This window comes from Arthroderma uncinatum, assembly GCF_011692745.1.
Source record: "Arthroderma uncinatum strain CBS 119779 chromosome Unknown scaffold2, whole genome shotgun sequence".
NCBI classification, from domain to species: domain Eukaryota; kingdom Fungi; phylum Ascomycota; class Eurotiomycetes; order Onygenales; family Arthrodermataceae; genus Arthroderma; species Arthroderma uncinatum.
Window position 1 is genome coordinate 349,724 of NW_022983864.1, and position 13,092 is coordinate 362,815.

At 50.3% G+C, this 13,092-nt stretch overlaps 4 protein-coding genes across 4 annotated transcripts; 2 read left to right on the plus strand and 2 right to left on the minus strand.

Annotated features, from left to right (window-relative positions):
• Nucleotides 1-482: 482 nt before the first annotated feature.
• Nucleotides 483-4,495, plus strand: GIQ15_02049 (F-box and WD repeat-containing protein; the record flags this gene model as incomplete). The annotated part of the gene is made up of 7 exons (XM_033549466.1): nt 483-833; nt 909-1,540; nt 1,601-2,312; nt 2,378-2,552; nt 2,908-2,969; nt 3,018-3,605; nt 3,662-4,495. The coding sequence occupies 7 exons, from the start codon at nt 483-485 to the stop codon at nt 4,493-4,495; spliced, it is 3,354 nt and encodes a 1,117-aa protein (XP_033406627.1).
• Nucleotides 4,496-5,544: 1,049 nt separating this feature from the next.
• Nucleotides 5,545-6,513, minus strand: GIQ15_02050 (short-chain dehydrogenase; the record flags this gene model as incomplete). The annotated part of the gene is made up of 1 exon (XM_033549467.1): nt 5,545-6,513. One exon carries the CDS (start codon nt 6,511-6,513, stop codon nt 5,545-5,547), a length of 969 nt encoding a protein of 322 aa, XP_033406628.1.
• A 1,493-nt stretch (nt 6,514-8,006) lies between these two features.
• Nucleotides 8,007-9,148, minus strand: GIQ15_02051 (fusicoccadiene synthase; the record flags this gene model as incomplete). Its single annotated transcript, XM_033549468.1, has 4 exons — nt 8,007-8,412; nt 8,467-8,729; nt 8,789-8,817; nt 8,872-9,148. The coding sequence occupies 4 exons, from the start codon at nt 9,146-9,148 to the stop codon at nt 8,007-8,009; spliced, it is 975 nt and encodes a 324-aa protein (XP_033406629.1).
• A 1,053-nt stretch (nt 9,149-10,201) lies between these two features.
• Nucleotides 10,202-12,335, plus strand: GIQ15_02052 (uncharacterized protein; the record flags this gene model as incomplete). The annotated part of the gene is made up of 9 exons (XM_033549469.1): nt 10,202-10,424; nt 10,487-10,618; nt 10,673-10,952; nt 11,011-11,076; nt 11,139-11,214; nt 11,292-11,650; nt 11,710-11,794; nt 11,868-12,028; nt 12,170-12,335. 9 exons carry the CDS (start codon nt 10,202-10,204, stop codon nt 12,333-12,335), a joined length of 1,548 nt encoding a protein of 515 aa, XP_033406630.1.
• Nucleotides 12,336-13,092: the final 757 nt, after the last annotated feature.

The following is a 13,092-nucleotide window of genomic DNA, read 5'->3' on the forward strand; positions in this document are numbered from 1 at the left end:
AAACATGAACGAGTAACGCCGGTCCTGGTATTCGCCAACCAGACCCGGTTCTTGCAAGGGGGAAGTCATCTCGCCATCGACCGTTTCCCGCCACCCCAGACCAGACCTTCGTCCCGGCGGCTCGAGGGCTGCAGACAGCGACATCGACACCGACAGCGACAGCGACAGCGACAGCGACAGCGAGGTCGACCACGGCATGTCGCCGGTGCTGGCTACTGCGAAGGACTGTTCTTATATATACTGACTGGGACTTTCGCTCCAGAAGTCACCCTTCCGTGCCGTGAAGGCCCTGCGGATGCTATATAACACTGCAGATGTTTCCCAGACCTAGCCCGAGCAGCTTGGGCAGCCGCCGGACGGTTTCGATGATAGATGCAGACGATCTCACGGCGGTTCAAGCGAACTTCAGCAGCAGCAGCAGTGGCGGCAGCAGCAGCAAAATTCACCCATCCCGTTCAGCCATACGACGGCACTCTGGGAGTATGCGACCCAGCTCCAGCACCCGACCAAAACCTCTCTCTACTCCAAGCAAAGCCCGCCCGACCCTACATAACCTACATCCCTCTGCTCCTGCTTCTCCTCCGACCCCCGCACCCAGTCCAACGCCGCATCAACGGGTACCGAGCTGGCAGAGCGCCGGGGAAGACGAAGATACATTTCTACGTGATGCGAGGTCGCATTTCAGCATCCTGGGGCCGGCTGAGAGGCAGAGGTTCCTCGCCGAGGTGCTGAACCTCTGTGACAGCCAGCTTCTCAGCTTCGTGCATCATTTTGTGAGCCCGCGGCTGAAGAAGGACCCGTTTGAGACTCTGCCGAACGAGCTGTGTTTGAGGGTGAGCTTTTTCCACACAGGGACCCTATGTCTGCTCTCGCTCGAGTCCAAAGGCTAACGGAGTGGCGAACGATAGGTACTTTCGTTTGTAGATGATCCCAAGACGCTGTCGAGGGCGTCTCAAGTATCGACCCGCTGGCACGAGCTCTTAAACGACGAGCTGACCTGGAAGATCCTCTGTGATAAACATGCATATAGACGAGTGTCCGAGGACTTTGCCGATAGTCCCGTCAGCCCAGCCTCGGCCCTCTCCCTCTCGAGACAGCCGTTTTCCTCTAGGAGTATGGACGTGGTACCCGAGCCCTGTCCTCCCCAGCCACAGATCCTGCCCGAGGACATGAAAGTGTTCGCACCCGTAGCAGAGTCCTCTACAAGAAGCCGGACTCGAAAGTCACGGTCAAAAACAACGTCCTACAGATCACATTTCAAGCAACGATACATGATCGAGGCAGCGTGGAGGAAAGGTGGTAGTGTTGTAACGAAACACATTACCCCGGACCAAGGAGTGGTGACCAGCCTCCATCTGACACCCAAATATATAGTTGTCGCACTAGACAATGCAAAGATACACATATTCAACACCGAAGGCGAGCATCTGAGGGTGCTGCAGGGCCACATGATTGGAGTCTGGGCCATGGTGCCGTGGGACGACCTGCTCGTCAGCGGAGGATGCGATCGAGATGTCCGTGTTTGGAATATGGCAACGGGGTGAGACCACCATTGATGTATACCTGCTCCTCCTAGAAATGCTAACCATGACCCTTCAAGTGAGAGTATACACAAGCTTCGCGGCCATACCTCCACCGTCCGCTGTTTGAAGATGTCAAACAAGACGACTGCCATATCCGGATCGCGAGACACGACGCTCCGGATATGGGATCTGGCGACTGGCGTGTGCAAGAACGTACTCGTCGGCCACCAGGCAAGCGTAAGGTGCCTCGAGATCCATGGCGATTTGGTCGTATCCGGGAGTTACGACACAACAGCAAGGATCTGGAATATTTCCGATGGCAAATGTCTAAAGACCCTGGCCGGTCACTTTAGCCAGATCTACGCCATCGCCTTCGACGGAAAACGCATTGCCACTGGCAGTCTGGACACTAGCGTGCGAATATGGGACCCCCAGACTGGTCAATGTCATGCTATCCTACAGGGCCATACGTCCCTCGTTGGCCAACTGCAGCTGCGTGGAGATACCCTGGTAACCGGTGGCTCCGATGGATCTATCCGCGTCTGGTCCCTGCAGCGGATGACGCCCATCCACCGTCTGGCAGCCCACGATAACAGCATCACCAGCCTGCAGTTCGACGACAACCGGATCGTCAGCGGTAGCAGCGATGGCCGGGTCAAAACCTGGGACCTGAAGACGGGCCAGCAGGTCCGCGAGCTCAGCCAGCCTGCAGAGACGATATGGCGGATCGCCTTTGAAGCCGAAAAGGCCGTCATCCTGGCAACTCGCGCCGGAAAGACGACTATGGAGGTAAGCTGTCCATATCTCCATCCTATACCCTGTCTCCTGTCTCCTGTCTCTAACTTTCCGTCTAGGTATGGTCCTTCTCCCCCCCGGATGAAAAATATATAGACCGGTCATCCTGCCCCAGCCCCGACACGACACTAGAGGCTTCAACCGCCTCGATATCGACGACCGGCTCCATGTCCTCTGAAACGGAGGCTCCTCATGCGATGGAATATGAGATGCAGGATCTGGAAATGAAAGGATGTAATTGATAGTTTGCCTAGATAGTCTTTTGCCCATCCTCACCGGCTGTCAATCTTGCTCTTTTTATATACCCTCATCGCCATCGCCTGGCCATCGATCTATATATATGCACCTTAGAGATGGAAGACACATACGGAGTATAGCCTGCCTTATTTATCTGTAAATGACAATACAATCCGGCTTTCGGCTTATCTGTTAACCGGAGCATTAACAGACTTCATGTAATATCTATCAAGTATCGGCTTTATGTTGTCGTCGAGTTGTCGAGTTGTCGGTCGCGGCCAAAAGCAGGAACTCGGGAACATCGAGATTTCGCCTTTTTCTGCTCGCACTAGAGCTTCAGGTTTACACCTAGCAACAACTTCGCCCAACCTCACGCCACCCGTCTTTACGACCTGGAATACTCGCTATCATCACGTATAACATCCTCCGGCCGTCTCTGGCTCGCTTCCTTCGACTCACCAGCGACTCTACTCGCCACTGAGACACGCTGCCACTGCCACTAAGCTCATCCTCTCTGCCGGACAGCTTCAGCTTGCCCGTCCTCGCCCGACAGGACGTGTTGAGACGCCTCGAGGCATCCTCCCTCCAGCGCCTACAGATATTATACCACAGATTAATGCGATAATGGCCAGCGAGCCGGAGTCAAACCACAATCCAAACCCGCAGAACGCGTCGATGGCGCCTCACCCAAACCCTCCCAGCATCGAAGCTGCCTACAAGCGGAAATGCATCGCGCTGAAGAAACGGCTGAACGAAGTCGAAGCTCACAATGACGCGATGCGTTTACGGAATGCGCAGGGCATCAGATACATCCAGAAGATGCGCCTCGAATCCTGCATACTCCTGGAGCGCCTCTCTGTCTTGATGGGAATGGCCGATGGCAGCGGCAGGAGAGAGACGGAGATGAGTGGCCGTGCGATGGCCTTGATGAACGAGTCCGGAAGCCTCCTCGACGAAGACCATACGAAGGACAGGCAGAAGCGAGCTGCCGAGGACCTGGATATGCTGGGTGATGAAAGCGATGGCAGCTCCGGTCACCATCCACCTACAGTAAGTTTCACCTCCGGGAGGTAACTGCTAGTAGTCGACTGTTGCAGGATGAATAGCTTTTTCGTCCTTGTTTTGAGGCCGTACTGACGGGGTTCGCATCGATGCGCCAGCCGCAGGAACGTCCGCTACGAATAAAACGAAGCCGTAAAAGCGATGAAAGACCCGCGACTCACAGCGTCAGTGAAATCAACAACAACAACAACAACAACAATAGCAACAACAACAATGTTGTGGATTCTGTTAGCTCTACCCTTCCTATATTTCCCCCTTTCAATCCCTACTACTATCCACCTCCTCATGCGGCTGCTGGATACTACTATCAACCCGGACCTCCTCGTCCGCCTCCTTTTCTTAACTACCCTTATGCCCCGAATCCCAACTATGCCCCAAATCCCAACTATGCCCCGAAGCCCAACTATGCCCCGAAGCCCAACTATGCCCCGAAACACAACTATACCCCGAAGCACAACTATACCCCGAAGCCCAACTCAGCGATGTTTTATACCCAGCACCCGATTACTTCCAAGCCAATTGTCTATTATACCCATCCAACCGTCGGCCCGCACCAAACACCCATCTATCCGCCAGCTGACTCACGGACTATGCAGGTTGACTACCACCACAGCAGCAGCATGAACCAACAAAGCAACGACCTCAGCAACTTCCCTCCAGTCGCATCGGGGCGAGAGCACGCCCATCGTTACGTATCTGCCTTTGAGGCTTTCACTAATCAGAATAGAAATAATATAGCCGAGGCCTTGATCCGGACATACGGACAGAGAGTTACGGACGAGGACATCGATCGTGCATTGGTGAAGGAATGGGATGCCCTGGAACCATCTAAAAAGCGGGAATTTGGAGACAGACTTGAAAAGGATAGTGGTGTCTAAAAACGTGCCTGGCTGTATACTCGTCCTCGGTCGGTATATACTTCCTATCCCCTTTTATATTCCTGTCAGAGGCTAGAACTATTGACTTGATCCGCGACTTCCAACCAACCGACCTTACCCCTTCTCGGTATCTTCGGTTCCTCGCATTCGCAAATACGGCGTCTGGTGAAACGGTCTCGTTCTTTTTAATGGATAGTGGGTTACTTAAACAAGATTCGGTTGGCCATTAGTTCTTCTATCAAACATTATTATTTTTGTTCTCCCTTACTACCATCCGTTCCAAGCAGAAGACATGTATCTGCTTATCATCCCTTAATGACTGGAGGAGCAAACTTGACAAATTCTCGATATCATAACATCATATTGCATCGGACATGCACCAGGAACTTTTAACTACAGCAGCAAAATCGCATTAACGGGAGATGTCATCGATCTCATACCTATACAACGAAACAGACCCTGGCATTTGTAGCTTGATCAGCCGCCATTCAGACTGTTGCTAGGATACTAACACGAAAGCCATATATATCCTGTCATTTACTACACCCTTTGTCACTGTTAAATCTAGTATTGTAATTTGCTTCCATATCAGATGCTAGGTCTGCTTGATTTATGCTCAGGAAGGACGTATATATGAAACAGTGAGATGGAAGAATATAGCAGTACTCCTTAATATGGTTTGATACGAGCTCCCAAAGACGTGAACGAGCCCTAAACTCGCGCCTCCTTTGCCGCCGAGGGTTTAACTAGTTAGCTTATCATAACTAAATAACTAGTTGCCGTGGTTAGGGCCTTGGCCTTACCTAGAGCATCGTGAATCCTTCTTACACATACGGAATGCTGTCGGGCTGGTATGTGACCTACAATGTATAAAACCCATAAAGGAGGGAAATCACTTATTCCATTGGCTCATAATTCAGGTATTCCGCTATCAGTTCCAATCCTTATCCGTTAAGTCAAAAGTGCGTACAGTAAAGAATTAGGTAATACATGTAAAACAGGCGAACATTTTGCTCCCTTCGCTTCGTGCAACCCACGTTTGAAGACTACTACATATAGTCTCTGGTTTTGTTCTCACAGAACTCCCAGAACTCCTTTGCCCTGCCCGTTCCACCATCCTCCGTCAACTTCGACGCGGCGGCAAGATCCTGTCTCAGCGTTCTGGAAATCCGACCCCAGGGGATGATATAGCACCCATTCTCCTCCAGGGTGACCTCTGCTGACAGTCCGGCAAATAGCTCAGTCGTGGCAGCTAATTCAGGCTTATACAAGAGCGGCCTTGCTAGAAATTTCATCCACGGGCTGTATCTAAGGAGATTGGTATTGGCTGCACCTGGGTTGAGGGAGACACTGACGATGTTATGGGATTGGCCGACCCGACGGGCAAGCTCTGATGCTAGGAACATGTTTCCCGCCTTCGAGGTGATGTAGGTGCGAGTCTGATCTTGTGGTGGGGAAGTCAATTCTGACATGACGATGCCTCCTTGGGGGGCAGACAGTTCAACGATCTGACTACCTAGCCAGATAACACGCACTGAGCCCGGGCTAGATGTTTCAGCAGCGGCTTCGAGTAGTGGAAGAAGAAGTTGCGTGAAGAGGAACGGTCCCAGGCAGTTAGTTGCAAGCTGTAGCTCAGTTCCTTGTTTGGATAGGCTCCCCAGAGGAGGCTGGGAGACACCAGCATTATTCCAGAGAACGTCGAGTTTGAATTCTTTTTCTTTGAACGCTTCGACGGATGCTTTGATGGTGCTTAGGTCGTCAAGCACAAGATGGAGAAACTCGAGGCTGCCACCTTCCGACACTGTTGTCTGAATCTCCTTGATTGCCTTTTGTGCCTTTTCCTCGGAGCGTCCGGCAATGTAAACCTTTCCTCCCTTTCGGTACAGCATCTTAGCTACTTCGAAGCCAATGCCTGACGCGCCTCCTGTCACGATGAACACCTTTCCATCCTGTGAACCCACGTCTGCGTCAGTCCAGGTCGGGCTGGGAGGGAAGAACTGCGAAAACTGGGCGCCCATTCTGATTACAGACTACTGTTGTCTTTTCTTGGTGCAGGTAAAAGTGGGAGAAATCGTATGGAGTCGTTGATGCTTCAAAGTTGGACGCCGATGGACAACAAGCGTTTGGAGTACGAGAGCTTGGAAGCCGCGAAGGAACGAAGCTTGAGCTTAAGTCTTCGGAGCTGTACGGCTCTTAGTGCCGAAAGTCCTTGTTCCCCATACTTAAAATCCTTCAGCTGGTAATTAAAATACCTTGCGAGTTGGATTTCAAGTAAGAGTTGGTATTAGCCAATCAGTGGAATTTCCCTTATATACGGAGTCAACATATCTGTTGTTGAACAAAGCGGGCTATGCCGGCAAACGTGATCGCTGCAGCGGCGAGCCTGGGATCGCCCACAGCAGCCTATCGAGACCGATCTACCTGTCACGAGTGGTTCAATAATGAAAGAAGGCTAAGTCCAGGCTGTGCCGAGTTCATGGGACACAGATAAACCTAGCAAAGTGAAATAATGTTAGACGTTGTGGCTGGATATGACAGCTACGAGACTTTAACTGCACAAACCTTACCCTCCAGCCATCGAGAACATATCCTCACATCCTCACATCCTGATCTGATATGCCGACGTGTTGTGATATTCGACTGAGATGTGGTAGGAAAAATCGTCTAGGTATATTACCGCTTTAGGAAAGCGCTAAATATGGAACTTCCAGCCCGTGCATGCCAAGCTTTATATTTCCACTTTATAAGCATACGATCACATGATATTTGCTTACCGATCACGTGATTACGCCTTATTGCTTCAACGATGCCCGAATAAGGCAACTTCCAACCTTGCATCCCATCCATCTCGCTGTCTCGCCGTCTCCCCATCTCCCCATCTCCCATCTCCCCGCCTCCAATCCTTTCGACGCCACGCCCGGATGATCGTCAAGATCAGCTTAGGTAAGGTGGCACGTACATACTTAATTACTTACTTATACGGGCAGAGTGCGGGCTCCAGATGGGGTCGCTGCCTAGGTCGCTGCTGAGGTCGCGGGCTGGCAAGCGAGTAATTCGCATTTCCATGTCCACGCACCCCATCTCCGATGCTACTGGAACTATAGACGGGGGTTCGGCCCGGCATTCTGACACAACCCACACGGCTGGCCAACCCTAATTCGAACTATTGCCAGGTGTTTCTGGGTCTCGCCATGGAGTAGCAAGAAACATACCAAATGATACTTGTCTAGTACATACCTTGCGTACCCTGTCCGGAAGACCCAGAAAAGAAAAGAAAAAAGAATATTCATTTGCATAATTCTGTCTATTAGTCATCGTCGCTAGACGCACGGGAAATCAACATCAACTGCATGTGGAACAGGAAATCTCATTACATTTAAATCGCTAAAATCAAAGCCGAAAGCAAAAAAGGAAACAAATCGGAGGAAGGTCAGCTGCGAGACATGTTGCATGCTATCCAGGAAAAACAGCCGTATGTACACGGATACGTACCCTTTCTTATAACGGTATATCACAAATCGTGGTATCGTGGGCAGTAGATGCTCCACACGAGATTACCAGTATGGCTGTATCTCACTGCCTCGAGGTATGCGCGAGTATCTCTGGAGAGGCTGAGGTTCCGCTTCGCCTTTTCGACAATGATGTTGTACTCGGCGATCTGCTTCCGGATCTCCTCAGCGCATACCAACATAGCCTCGTCTTCGCTGACGGACTGCTCTTGCATGATGACCCAGACAGCATTGAAGACATAGTCCAGACCATCTGCTGCAGCTTCATCACGCTCCTTCCTCCAGGAATATAGGTCATTCGTGAGGCCAAGTGCGGCGTAGCCTGGTCTAGCTAACTCCATACAGAGGTCTAGCTCATCGTCCGGGATAGTAAGAGCCATACCGAAGGTCAGGGTCCCAAACCAGATCCTGAATCGCTGTTAGAATCAAATGCGACGGAAGGCCACGTTTCGGAACACTTACAGCTCGCCAGCGTCAATGACCCGGCTGGGAATATATTCCTCTAGGGTATCAAATGGGCGGGATCTTGTCCGAGCAGCGAGCTGGACAAACTTTGCCCATGCTTTCATGGACGTGATCGCCCGTGGAGCATCTATGACAATCATATTCGCCAAAATCTGGGCTTGGAGTTTCTTCTCCTGGCCATCGTTGTTTTTGACGTTCTGATCTAGTGCTTTGTCGTCCTCGAAAGCATCCAGCATATCATGATGCTGTTCATCTTTATACTGCTCATTGTTAGCGCCAGCAGCTCTGTGGTGCAAGGGAATAGACGTTCTCCACCCACCCCCTTTAGATCAAGTTTTTCCATGGCGTCTGGTATGGAAGGTTAGTATCGGACCGGTGTGGATGAAGTCGGGAGCGGCCTACCATCATAGAGAAAGGCGAACTCGTTTGCATACGAGATGATCTCTAGTCGTTCTGGGAGACATTCTGGCACAGTTGCTCGGATGAAGCTGTAAGGGTAGCCTAAACCACCCTTGTAGCCGACGACAGGACGTACGTGCTTGCTCCAGTCGCTCTGGGCTCGAAGGGCACCGTTGATTTCTTTATAAGGATCCCGATGGATACGGAGAGGGATGCCATGCGCAAGGCCATGGGTCTCATAGACCGATGGGTCAATCTCATCGGAGTAATGGAATTCCATGCTTGATAATTGCTATCTGGCTTGCTGGGTATGTTAAACGGAGGATATAAGAAGCACACACTATTACACAGCAATTCGAGGGGATATCGGGGCAGACAGACCAGACTATATACATGTCCCGATCCCCAGAGCCTCCATATAAATACTATTTACATACGCCTTGCGTGGACGCTCTATGAATCCTTCGACACTATACAACACCCGCTACCAACCACTTTGCCGGTCCCTCGGTAACTTATTGTTGGTACAGGGGAGGTACATTCGAAGTACCTCAGGCACGGAAACCTTCGGCGGCGTTCAGCCTGCGAGAGAGCATGGAAAGGCTTGCACCTAGGACGAGGCGGAGACGGGGGGGCCATAATCCAGATTTGCTAAGTGTGGAGCGAAGCCTGTAAAAACATGTGTGGCATTGATAACTCTATGGGGCCGTCAGGTGGGCCAGCCGAATATCTCACCTTCAGCCTGCTAGCCGCAAACTAGGCTATCTGCTAAAGGAGTAAGTATAACAACCCAGAAGGCAAGACAGTTGGTTGTTGGCAGTCCACAGGGGTTGAGAAATGCGAGATACATATGCACATCTATATAGCCCAAGGCTAGTGGTCTGACGGCTCAGCCGCCAAAACAGCCAGTGAGCACCGTGATTGTCAGGCACGCACTGCCAGCATGGCCATGGGGTCGCTGTTCGTTTGGTTTTCAATACGTATGCATGCACCTACGCGCCGGACGGCTGATTGGGTTCATTTACTTCGGACAAGAGCCTTTTACTCATACCAACCCCTGTTGGTTGCTGATCCGAGGATTCATTCTGGGGCTGGACGGAAACCCAATCGACCATGACTTACAACGTCGCCAAATCACACAGCCCGGACCGAGGGCCTTTAAACCGTTCGCCCACTTCAAGTCTTCGTCTGGCAACAAGGCTCGCTGGCGGCCCCAGCAAATAAATAGATACTCGTGTGCACTGCAATCAACTTCAGTCGCCAGGGAACATTTCTCTATTTTTGTTATTTATTTTGCATTCCTCACCTCCGAATGCCCGGAAATCACAACACCATGGACAACATATTTTTCAACCTGCCGCTCACCCTGACCGTTTTGGGAGGGGCTTTTGTACTGTATTCTATCAGCCGTATCGTCTATAACCTATATCTTTCCCCTCTTGCAAAATTCCCGGGATCAAAATGGGTGGCTGCAACTCATTGGCCAGAATTCTACTATGATTGGTGGCATAATGGAAAATACCTGTTTGAAATTGAGAAGATGCACAACAAATATGGTGAATACCTCTTTCCCAACGTCGAAAATGAGCCATTTTATGTCTAACCCGGCGTTTGCAAGGCCCGATAATTCGGATTAACCCTGAGGAACTCTCTATTCGCGACCCTGATTTCTATAACGAGATCTATGTCACGGAGAGCAAACGACGGACAAGTCACTATGACGTCTTCTGCCAAGGCATTGATTTCGATGGTAAGCTGAGTACCCAGAAGGGGAAAAGAGAGAAGAAGGGCTAACTTTTTCCAGGCTCGCATTTGCTCACCGTGGACCATGATCTCCATCGCAGGAGAAGAAAGCCCCTGGAGCCGTTTTTTTCGCGACAGGGTATTGCGCGCCTTCAAGACATGCTTGCAGAAGTAGCTCTGAACTTGGAGTCGCGAATCAGAGCACTTGAAGGGACTAACACGGTGATTCGACTGGACCATGCATTCTCGGCATTTTCTGGCGATATCATTGGGAAGATCTGCTTGGATAGCGGAGATGAAAATAAAACGTTTTTGAAACATCCTGATTTTAACCCGGAGTGGTACGCAGCGTGAAAGTCTACTCCAAATGGCAAGGCACATATCTAACAGTGTGACCAGGTACGATACCATACACTCGATTGTCCGGTCAATCCCCTTGTTTACAGCCTTCCCCTGGATTGTCCAGTGAGTTTGAATACCCCTATATTCTCAAGGGTGCAGTGGCGCGGAATTCTAACAAGGGTCAGGGTTGTGAGCTTCATCCCGGAATCAATTCTACTCAAGGCTTTCCCCAGAGGCCAGATGTTTAACAACTTCAAAGAGGTTTGTATAAACTTTCCAACATTACAGGGAGCATGCATAGCGAATTACCGAATCTGACGCTAAGTATTCAAATGCAGGTAGCCAAGCAACACATATACCGAGCTTTGAGAGACACGGAAGAAAACGAGAGAACAGGCAAGAAGAGCAACGAACACGCCTCTCTATTCCACTATATCGCGACTAGCGATATGCCCGAGTCTGAGCGGGCTCCAGAACGACTGGCTAAAGAAGCCCAGGTGCTTCTGGGTGGCGGCACAGCCAGTACTGCACGTACAATTGGTTTCACTTCCTTTTACATCATGTCCGTACCGGGAATTCGGTCGAGACTAGAAGAGGAGCTCAAGGATATTATGGCCGATTGGCCGCAGCGCGTCCCATCCTGGGCGGAACTGGAAAAGCTACCCTTCCTCCAAGCTCTCATCAAGGAATCCCTTCGGTAAGCCACAGCTCTAAGCTTCTGCGCAAACTTAACGCTAATCTAACTCTCCCTCACAGTCTCAGCTACGGTGTGATGCACAGACTGCCTCGTATTTCTCCCGACGTACCTATTCAGTACAAGGAGTACAGTATCCCTCCTGGGGTAAGATCATATATCCAAATTCCCCATATTATAGAAACTCCTAGTTCTAATATTGGGGTTTTTTTCTTTTCAGGTGCCTGTCGGAATGTCAGCTTACTTCATGCACTCTGATGCAGAGGTATTCCCAGAGCCGGATAAATATATCCCAGACCGTTGGCTTGGAAAAGTCACACCAGCAATGCACCGAAACTATGTACCATTCACCAGGGGGTCCAGGAATTGCTTGGGAATGAAGTGAGTGTTATTTTCTCTTACCCCTATTGGGCAGCTTAGGTGTGCAGACTGATCTGCCTGCATACTGCATAACCGGCGTTTTCTCCATTTCTATACATGCATGAGTATCCACAGTTTTTGAGGCTAACGGACTTCCTGCAGTTTGGCGATGTCCGAGATGAGCCTTATCATCGCAGTTCTTTTCCGGCCCAACGGCCCCAAGTTCGAGCTATTCGAAACGGATGAAAGCGATGTGAAGCAAGCCCATGACTTTCTTATCCCGCTCCCCAAGATTGAGACTAAGGGGGTACGAGCCATTATTCGCTAAACAAAAGGCATTATCCATAAGATGACTTTTAAAGGTGTGATCGCATCAAGGATGGTTGCTCCTTAGCTTTTGTTTGCATGGTTTATATAGTCTGTCTGGAGTGTACAAGGACAACTTGTTATATAGTTGTACCTTGTTAATATGAGTCCAACAACTATCACTATCGACGGCTTAACCTTACAAGTGTGGCGTGATGCTCTTATATGTGTTGACTGCTAGCTATTTTATTTACCCGCGACCTAGCCTGTCGCTTTATGTCAACTTGGACTCATCCTTGACTTTTGACAACCTGTACTTAAATCGATACCCCGTAAAACGACCCCCGCCGAAGGTTTACCGGCACTACTGTAGATGTAGGGATAAACTTGTCGCTAACTACATCAAGTTACTCCGGGTCGTATTCAGCCTGAGGCTAAGTTTATGGATTCTCACCGTCATAGTACGGAAGTATAGTTAGTGGTTGAGGGGATGGGTAGAGCTTTCGCTTTCTTATCTCTACGCTGCACACGGTTGCCTGTTAGCTGACCAAGGCAGACTTTGAAGATAATTTTCAGGCCGTTTAAACGATGCCGTTAGAAAATTTGAAATACGGAGTACATTCGGAGATATTCCCAGCTCCGCCGCGTTGACCATGCATAGCAATATTGCCATGGGATATATGCATGGTAGTGTGTGAAGTGACGGTAAGGTCCAGGATAGCATCACATGTGGCCTGGATGGGAACATAAAGATGCCGGCCAATAGCCTGGATGGATAA